At 32.9% G+C, this 10,221-nt stretch overlaps 2 protein-coding genes across 3 annotated transcripts; both read right to left on the bottom strand.

Moving 5' to 3' along the window:
* Positions 1 to 1,806: 1,806 nt before the first annotated feature.
* LOC124848697 (protein CORTICAL MICROTUBULE DISORDERING 4) lies at positions 1,807 to 4,297 on the bottom strand. Its single transcript, XM_047326454.2, has 4 exons — positions 3,399 to 4,297; positions 3,036 to 3,242; positions 2,868 to 2,959; positions 1,807 to 2,681 (listed from the first exon to the last, which is right to left on the bottom strand). Exons 1-4 carry the CDS (start codon positions 4,158 to 4,160, stop codon positions 1,988 to 1,990), a joined length of 1,755 nt encoding a protein of 584 aa, XP_047182410.1. The 5' UTR covers positions 4,161 to 4,297; the 3' UTR covers positions 1,807 to 1,987.
* A 2,033-nt stretch (positions 4,298 to 6,330) lies between these two features.
* On the bottom strand, positions 6,331 to 8,969 carry LOC124848698 (uncharacterized). 2 transcript variants are annotated; one of them, XR_007029711.2, is made up of 4 exons: positions 8,665 to 8,969; positions 8,407 to 8,528; positions 6,618 to 6,693; positions 6,331 to 6,509 (listed from the first exon to the last, which is right to left on the bottom strand). XR_007029711.2 is itself a non-coding variant. In XM_047326455.2 (3 exons), the coding sequence occupies exons 1-3, from the start codon at positions 8,808 to 8,810 to the stop codon at positions 6,674 to 6,676; spliced, it is 288 nt and encodes a 95-aa protein (XP_047182411.1). In that variant the 5' UTR covers positions 8,811 to 8,968; the 3' UTR covers positions 6,331 to 6,673. The 2 variants fall into 2 exon arrangements, 1 of the variants encoding a protein (XP_047182411.1); XM_047326455.2 differs by having other exon boundaries at positions 6,331 to 6,693; positions 8,665 to 8,968.
* Positions 8,970 to 10,221: the final 1,252 nt, after the last annotated feature.

The raw sequence follows: 10,221 nt of genomic DNA, 5'->3' as shown, positions 1-10,221 counted from the left end.
GGAGGGAGCAAAATTCTGTTTGATGGTGGGTTTATATAACCTTGGGCAATGCCATATTTTGATCCAGCAATTGTTAGAGGTGTGATTTGTTCTTTGACAGTGATCGCATTATTTGGCACGATCACTAAATTTACTAGTGCGTCCTCGTCCACGACCACCAAATGACCCACCACAGGAAGTATTAGAAGTCTTGTTCTAAGGGTCCTGGAAATTGAGATTGGTCATGGAATCTTGTGGAATTTGAGAGGAAGAATTATGAAATTCTCGTTCTTGTTGAAAGACCAAACAAAAAGTTTTAGGGAGAGCCGACATAGATTCCATTAGCATAATATGAGAACGGACTTGGGAAAATTCATCGTTTAACCCACAAAGAAACTTTATGACAGAATCATCGTTGCACTCTTATTGAGTCTTGGTCAATAAACCACAATTGCAAGGAGAATGAATTGTAGGTACAGAGAAGAATGGTTTTATACAAAGAAAGTTCTTTCCAAATTATTTGAAGATGAGTATAATATTGAGAGACAATATAATCACCATGTTTACAAGATTGAAGTTCTTCTTGGATATCAGCGATGCAAAAATTATCACCATGAGAAAAACGCTGGAGAAGATCGGCCTAAATCTCGTGCGCAGAATCCATCCACATTACAAATTGTTTGATAGGAAGAGTCATGGAACGCGTTAGCCATGAGATCACCATCTTGTTGCCTCTCTTCTAGGCTTCATGAAGAGCATCATCAGGGGGAGGGCAAGAAATGGTACCGAGAAAAAATTTGTCTTTATTCTTGGTTTCAAGAGCGACAAGCATATCATGCTTCCATTGTTGAAAATTGGTGTCGGAGAGAGGAGGATTAACAAGAATGGGGGTTGGGTTCTCACTGGAATGAAGAAACAGAGGGTAGACAAGATTAGAAAGATGATCAGAGGTTGAAATCGGGGTGGCCATTAGAGAAGAAGAGATAACGAGATGAAGAAAGTGACAAAAGAAGAACCCTAATTACTTTCTTTCTACTGATATCATGTAAGTGTTTGAGAAAGAGAAAAAGGGCTCTAGAGAAAAGTATTATTGTGAATAAATTCAAGCAAATTTATATTGAGTTACAACTGAAGCAAAGAATATATACAAAGGAAAAAAATAAAACTGATACAACAAAAAAAAAGATATGTTAAGATCTCTATCATTTTTACAAATATAAAATAAAAATGGACAAATTATATACTTGGAGCAAAATGTGTCAAAGTAAAAAGTTAGAGATTAAAATTACTAGAAGATTAATAGATGAAATTAATAGAACTAGAAAATTAAAATGGAAGTCTTACTTTCAGTTGTCAAACAACAAGTTTTAGAAGCGAGAAAACCACAATTCATAGTGTAAGTCTTAAGAAGAATACGAAGGAAAAAAATTTTAAGTTTGCTTAATTTAAATGAAACTAGATGACTAAAAATTTAAATAACTTATAAAGAAAGAAAAGAGAAGATACTAGAAGAAAAAATAAGAAAACTTACATCTTGTATTTCTTTATCTTTTTGTAAGAAATTGCAAAAGGAAGACGTGGGAGATGTTATATTTATAGGCAAAAGCACAAAGGGGCAAAAATAGTTGCAAAATAAATATGTTTTTAGTTCTTGTAATTACTTTGGAAGGTTTACATTTGAAGAGAAGAATAAAAATATATTCAAACTCATCCTTTATATTAATTTCTGAATTTCCAAATATATGAATTTCTGAATGAATATTATTAATTATTAAAATTGCAGAAAAAAAAATTAAAACAGACTTTTAAAATTAGCAATACTCATCATAACAAAGAATATCATCTATATATGATATATGTATAAAATAATAATGAAAATAATAAAAAATTTCAAACAATTATCAACCTAAGTGGGACGTGACAATAAAATTGATTTATGAGAAACAAGTCACCTATTCCAAGAACATACACACATACATTCATTTTTTACCATTTCCAATGGAAATTGTTAAGGATTTTTCATCTTTATTCTCAACTTTCGAGCAACTTGTGCTGCTTTAGGATGACTTGGTCGCTTGTTACTATGGTGCTGTTCTACCTCCACCCAATTCATAACTTTCAGTATGAGAGACTGAGGAACTTTCCTCACATCCCCATCTGATGCATCCTTTGTTTTCTTCAAACCCGTTTCCAAGGCCTTCTCGATGAACTCCATAAACCAATTTCCAGCTTCTGTTTCAATCTGCTTTCCCAGTTTGATTGTGTTACTTAAGCTGCATGACCCCCCTGGTTTCTTATTCTCATCATTTTCAACTATAGGTTCCAGAGGCATCTTTGGAAGCGGGGTAGAACCTTTCTTTTCCAAAATCTCCTTCTGGTTAGAACTGGATCTTAGGGGCCTCCCCATGTTTGCCTTTTGCTCCTGCTTTTCAGGAATGGCAGCCATAGTCTTGTTGTACAGAGCACCCCTTCTTTTGGACAAGTTTGAGTCACTGATCCCAGAATTGTCGTAGTTCTCCACTACTTCATGCAAACCCTGTTGCTTCTCTGGTTTCTGAGACAACTCCGAAGCTGAAGTAGCTGCTTGTATGGACACCATTTCATTAACTGCTTGCACAATCTCGTTATGGAATTCTAAAAACCGTTCAAAACAAGCCGCAGGAGCATCAGTTCGAGCTGACTTGCATAAATTTGAGAACGTCCTGAAATGAAACAAAACAAACAAGACATTCCCTACATCAGTATGCAAAGCACAGGTAAAATAGAATGATTGGAAGAGCTAAAATAGTCTTTCTTCTTGATACTTTGTGTGTGGAAACATTTCCTATTGTCTTTATTTCTCTAAATGCATTGAGTCGTGCAGTATTAAACATAAGAAAGAAGTATACTTGAGGGACCGAACTACTGTCTCAGTAGCTGAAGCATCTCTTAAAGCTTGAAGGGCAATCTTCTGAGCCACTTCTCTCTGCTGCACAGCTTCCTGCCAAGCAAAAACAAAGTTCTTTTCAACCATTGAACCAAAAAGGCAAAAAGCTAAACATAATTTATGATTCTACCTTCCCCAGAGAGCTTAGCTTTCCGGGTAAATTCACGGGGAGGGTAAGGTTGTTGCAATTATCAAAAGCTGAATTAGTAGTAGACTGAGATTGGGGTTGAAAAGTGACATTTGAATCCAGATTGTGATTTTGACAATTGGCATCCCCAGTGGAAGGGCCCACTCTTGCATTCTTCAACCGCGGTGGCGGAGTCCCACTTTTCTTCTCCTGCACATGAAATTCACAACTTTCACACACTAAACTAACAAATCTTGCATCATTTTAGCTTACATATTCCATAAAGACAATACTGTTTGAAGAAGATAATAAACTAACATAGTATTTGATGTGAACAATGGAAGAGGAAAAGAAAAATGTACCTACAGCTGAGTTGAAGAGGCTAGCGGTAGGGATTCTATGTTCTCGTTCAGAAACACTCCTGCTCCTGCTAAACTTGCCATTGGAAGAGACAAGCACGCAGCTTTTCCTCATCAATGCAGGACTTTCCCCTTTCATATCACTCATCTTGGCAAGAAGCCCTCCACCAACAGAGCACCTCACAGCAGAAACTGGAGTTCCCTCTCTCCCAACCTTCCCTCTGACCAAAGGTGAAGACATTGCCGCATGTTGAAAACCCCCATTCCTCGCTTTCACAGGGGTACACTGCTCAAAGTCCAAATTCACCGGCTTGAACACCATAGGAGAAGAAACCGAAACCCCATCACCACCATTATTTCCCCAAGACCCTCTTCTGGGAACAGAACTGGGCTTTTGGGTCCTCAGACCCATTAAGGGCTCGGGGGTGCCAACCAGAGGGTGTCTTCCGGGGAGGGGCTTGGCGCCGCGGAGAACGGGAACCGGCGAGCCCGGTTCCAAGCAATCGACGTAAATGAATTGGCCGAGCTGCATCTTGTTGCTGAGAACGACGTCGTCTTGGTCGGAGGGTAGACTAGCGTAGATAGAGTGAGAGGAATCGGAGACCTTGATGTAGAAGCCCTGTTTGGGGATCAAATTCTTCTCGTCGAGGTCGGCGGGGACGATGTCGGTGACCTGCAAGAGTGAGCTGCGGTGCTCGCTCGTCGGTTTCACGCCCGTGTTCAGACCGTTGAGGAGCTTCAACACGATTCCCGGAGCGAGTGTTGCCATAAAAGTGATGTGATTAACGATGTCACTGTGTTGGAATTGGAATCTTTTGAGGTTGGGGAAAGGGATGAAGAAAAGAATGAAGAAAGGAGGAGCGTGGTGGTCTTCTTGGTTCGGTTCTTCTGATTGTGTTTTTTTCGCTAGACAAGTAGCCGTTGATAACGGTAAGTAGGGCTATGTCTCTCGCTTTTCGAATTTCGGAACGTTGGGATAACGGTCGTTTTTTTTTTGCCGTGACAAAGAAAAACAACAGTAATAATATCATAATGCATGATAAAAAAATAAAACCTTTTTCTTCAATTTGTTTTCTACTAGCGTTGATTTTTCATGCTTTTCAAATTACGGTTGGTATTAGATAAATAATTAAAGAAAATTTCCACGAAAAATATAAAATTTCCGATTATGAAATTACTCATATAATAATTTCACTATTATATTATGTTTGGGAGAAGGAAAGGATACGCAACAGAAGAAATGGTACATGAAAAAGTAGAGATTGCTTCTTTTTTTATTCATAAAATAGAGGTTGTTTCATAAAAGAGGAATTTTGAGAAATTTTTGCGGTGGAAAACGAGTAATTTAAAAAATATTTATACTTTAGAAATAAGTGTTATTTTTATTGTTATTTATTTTTATTGGTAGTATCATTTATTTATTATTTTTATCATTGAAACAAAGCAAGGAAGTAAAAAAAATAGATAACAAGGAGTTATCTAACTAATTGTGCTACTACAGAGATTAAAAACTGAGTTGTTTGCACATAATGGGTTTAATCCTGTAATGAATTTTTTATTGAATAGATGTTTTAGTCTATATCTATCTTAATATTAAAAGATATTTTTTTTATAAAGTTGGATTTCATTAAATCCGTTAACTAATCCAATTAAAATAGTTTGGATTGAATTTTTATAATTTTTCTATCACATTCACATATTGTGAATCGATCAATAAAGAACTAAGATTAAATCAAGTGGAGAAAAAGTGAAACATCTTCGTCAAATATTTGAAATACAGTTTGTAAGTTAAGAACTCCATTTTTATGAAGTTTGTTGCTGTAGTTCGACATTGTATAAACTACTTGTATGTCATAACCAATCCTTACAAATGAAAATTTATTTTCCCTTTTACGAAAATTAAAAATTGTAGTAAATTGAGTTTATAATGAGTGTACCATTGAAAGAAAAAGTTGATAGACTTCTTAAATATAATATATATATTATATATAAATTTAGGAGGTACAAAAAGTAGTTTAATAATAATCTATTCACAAGTACACCACTAAAATTGTTCGTAGAAAACTGAAATAATAAATAAAGTGATATTTAATATATATGATTTTTCTCTATCTCCGTATTTTACGAAACATAAATAACAAATTAAAAATAAAAATACATTGTATAATGAATGATTTAGGTTGAAAAAAAAACAATACTCAAAATATCTAACTCAAAGTAATCGAGTTGAGTGTGATTGGTTAAATTATCCAGACATATAAACATCCATACTTTTCCTTTTGATTAATTCAAATTTTTTGTTGTGATCAATTGATGTTCATTCAAAAATCAACTTGAGAAAATAAATATATTTTTACTGTTCTTTAAGGGTTTGGTTAAATGTCATTTTACAAAGTTCCAAAGATGGGGTAGTATAGTTAATAATGACGGTAACTTGGAAGCTCATAAACAAGCATTAAACCTTCTTCGGAATATGATGATTTTAATTATTTCTGTGAGCCATTGAAAGCAGCAACGGATACAAATGGCAAATATGTCAATAAAGCTTATCCAGAAATCTTCAAACCCAACCATAAAAAAATTCAAAAACATTCGATATTATATATTTCATACTAATATGAATTGATTTTAATTTATGAAAACCTTTTTCTTTATCATTATTTGTCTTCTATAATATGGAACTGAACCACTTTTCTTCTACTAAAAGTGTTAATCGATAAATTTATCCACACAAACCTATATTCCATAGATCTTAAGTGTTCCATTTATTGGCCAAAGCTCACTGATATTTTGCCAAAATGTTGTGTAGAAGAGTTGCATGATGAATGTGATGGAAGCTGGGAAAATGCCTCAGGCTTAAATATTTAAAGCTATCTACATGAATCATAAGTTGATCATTGAAGATATGGACTAAAAAGAAATTCAAAACTGTCACAGAATGACAACAACAGGAGATCACATGACATAATAGAAAATTCAAATCCAAGATTCGTACATGATAAGATCACTTCAAAAACTGGCATACATTTTACATAGAAAATTCTCCAAAATTGAGTGTTTATAGTCGGGAATAGTGTCAATTGACTGATCTTTCCAAAAGCCTCAACAGCAAAAACTCCTAGTAAATTTCAGGAGGACAACACATTTTGACAGTCTCAATTAAGAAACATAATGAAGTTAAATTATTAATTGCAGAACCTACTAGAAACAAGTATTGAAACAAAACCTGCAACTGATGGTATCTGAATGGCCCAAAAGCACAATATCATTGCCTACGCCATGTTATAGAGGTGTGGCAAAACCTGTCACCATATAAAGTAAATGTCAGTGTTTTTGAGTAAATCTATTAGCTATCCCTACTTTTGTGTAACATTAGTACCTCAGGGGCACTCGAGAATTAATAAAACGAGCACAAACATGACAAAGAAATTTATACAGTAATGAAACAGAACATGACAATAAACATTTGGAAAATGGCAACTTTTTTATCTTTTAGAAGATTACAGTGGAAGACCTCAAAGAGCAATCCTATCAACTCTATATACACCATTTAAGCTATTAAAGTGTTACATGAGGATAGGCTGCACACAAAATTTACAAAGCAAACTTTTGTTATTATCTAAAGGGAAAAAATAAGGAACTTGTCAAGGCATTAAAGAACTTTTCGGCAAAAGGAAAAAAATATACTGTCAAACAGAGTCAAGTGGACAAAATATTGGCCTCGTTGTTATTTTATTAATAAGCCCTATCCACATCTAATTAGCTCCACCATAATGCTCCGGAACAATTAGACTGTAGCATAACCAAACATTCTACTGAAACTGTTCTTAGGGTTAGTGACACTGTTAAACACTTGTTTCAGAAAATAAGAATAGAGTTAAGTGTAGCGTGCAGTCAGTGGTGGTGGAGCTAAGGGGTGACTTGAAGATGACCCCAAAAATTATTAATTCTTTTTTTTTAAGTTGACTATATAAAAGAACGTGACTGGTAAATTCTTCTCACAATCCATTTGAGTTTTAAAAGTCTTTGTCCTGGTTACTTTAAGGTTTTCCTTGAGTGAAAACTCGTGTCCCCTGCCCAATTAAGGCATCTACAAAAAGAAAAACTCCTATACTAGTTGAATAGCACCAAAAACCTCTCTTTTGGCACTGGCCTGAGTGATATAAAATAATTTCTGAGGTTATTCCTTTGTTTTTTTCACTTGGCTAGAAAGATTATCTCTCAATTCTCATCTGTTTTTCCTCACGACATCAAAAGTGATTCCATACACACTTTGATTGAGCCAATGTTAATTTGATAAATTCCTTTTGGGTCAAATTTCACTTATTTGCCACCAGGTACAGAATGAAGATGATTTTCAAAATGTTTCTTAGTTGTTCCATGCATAATCATTATGTATCCTTAACCCATCCTAAACAGCTTACATAATTTCTTACTTCCGTATTAAGTAGAAGTTGAATTTCAATCTTGCCGCTTAAGTAAACATTGTTTAGAAGTCATGCGTGGTGTGTAACTGAATCAAATTAACTCTTCTCAGTTCAAACATTAGTAATTGGAAAACATTTTACCAACTTGAGTTCCAAATGGAATTGGGATTAGTTTTCGATAACCGATAAGTAGCATAGTGAACAGAAAACAAACGTAAGCATCATGTCAAAGACCCTTACACTTCACATACATCTACGCCACAAGAATCAGCAAGTCTTGTATACAAGAACAATATTCTTAAAGAAAAAGTAACATGGTTAAACTTGGATAAATTCCAAACCAAACAATTTTGGTAACCCAAAAATCTAGATATTACGATTAAATGTTTGACAATTCAAATGAGAGAAATGTTAAAAACACACCGTTTTGAACACTCTTGCATTTCTTGAAATTTACTCAAAAAACAAAAACTTGATGGGTCCCATAAATCAGGAAACTTATTTGAAAATCACATACCAGCAGCTCTTATAATTGATAAACTTTTAAGTCTAAAATGTGAAGAGAAAAAAGATAGAAGGGGAGGATACCTTCCGAAAGACAACCCCAATTGGTATTGTGCAAAGAAAGCAGAGAAGTGAACAAAACAGCGGCAGTAGCACTATGCAGCGGCGTCAAAGACAATTGTGCACCAGCCAAGTGCACCGGAAGCCTAAACAGCAATCATAACATCTATTCAGTTCATACGCACAAAAATTCGCTACCCATGTGGATACCTCACTATAGATTGAAACAAAAAGGGGCAAAGGCAATGGAATGGTGCAGTGAAAAAAAAGAGTAAGATTTACCGGGAAAACGAGAGGGAGCGTTTGTGGGGAGAAGAAGGAAGTTCATTGAGCTTAACTGGGTGTGAAGATCGACGAGTGAGGAGGGTTCTGGAAGCAGAGGAAGCTCGTTGGAGGGCTTTTCTTGCAGAATTGGCCGCCACCGCCATCTTCTCTGCTCTGCACCAACACTTCTTCCTGGGGAGAAGGAAGAGCCTACCATATTATGGGCTGGGTTTAATCAAATGGGCCTCCGTTCAAAACCACAAAAAGCCCTTTTCTTCAAAATCAAATAAAAAGAAAACGAGTGTTTCATCCTACAGCTCTCTCCAGCGTTTCATCCTGCAGTTCCAAATATTTTATTTTTAACTTTCTAACATCTCATCTTATTCTTATTTTGCATCTCCAACCTTTTAAAAAATTAAATTATTAAAAATAAAAAATAAAATTTAAATTTGATATGATAAAATAAACTAAATAATTATTAAAATTTAAATAAAAAATAAAATTTTAAAAATAATTATTCATTGGATATGATATCCGTAAGATAACTTATCGGATGTTTATAGATTAACAAATTTTAATTTGGTTTTTGTTTAAAATTTAATAATTATTAATTTTAATTTAATATTTTAATTTAATGTAATATATTTAAATATATTTAAGGTGATTTTAAATATTACTTTTATTTTCATTATTATTATTCATATTTTAATTATTGTTATTTTAATTTTTTAATAAAACTATTATAAAAATATAAGTCATATTTTAATAATTGTTAAAATATAAATATAATAAATAATATTATAATTTTTATTTAAATTTTTAAATAAAAAACAAAAGTGTTAATATATTTTACGGATTTTAAACAAGTTGTTAAAATTTAATAATTATTTAATTTATTTTAATATATTTGAATATATTAAATCAAATTTATTATTATTATTTATTTTTTATTATTAATAATATTATTTTTATTATTTTATTTTTATATTTTTAATATAACTATTATTATAATATAAATCATATTTTAATAATTATTAAAATATAAAATTATATTAATAATATTTAAATTTTAAATTAAGTTAAATTATTATTAAGGTGGTGAAAAATACTTTTAATAAGAGAAAGAAAAATGGAAAAATATTTATTAAAGTTAAAATAAAAATTTTGAAAAAGTTAGAAGTGTTAAAAGCTTATTTTTTATGGTGCATGTAGGATGAAACCAACAAAGAAAACTCATCCACATATTTCGAGACAAATTTAGATGGACAAATTATAGTTCGATTCTTTATTCTTTCTGCACCGTAAATATTTCCAATTGCACCTCCAAAGTTTTTAAAATAACCCTATTTTGTATAATTGTCCTCTGGGTAACTAGTTATGAAATTCTTTTGGAATAAGTTTTCTGAAATTTCTTGAACTTATTTTTGAAACAATCGTTCTAGAATATATGAAATATATTATGGAATAATGTAACATCCCAAAAATATAGTAATAACCATATAATAGAATTAATTACATTTCATAATCAAACAGTGCAGTCTTACACTAATACCAACGTTCAAAAACCGAACGGCG

Source organism: Vigna umbellata, chromosome 7, assembly GCF_029865625.1.
Source record: "Vigna umbellata cultivar VRB3 chromosome 7, Vumbellata_1.0, whole genome shotgun sequence".
In the NCBI taxonomy this organism is placed as follows: Eukaryota; Viridiplantae; Streptophyta; class Magnoliopsida; order Fabales; family Fabaceae; genus Vigna; species Vigna umbellata.
Note: the sequence above shows the minus strand (reverse complement) of the source record. Positions and strands in the feature narration are given on the sequence as shown.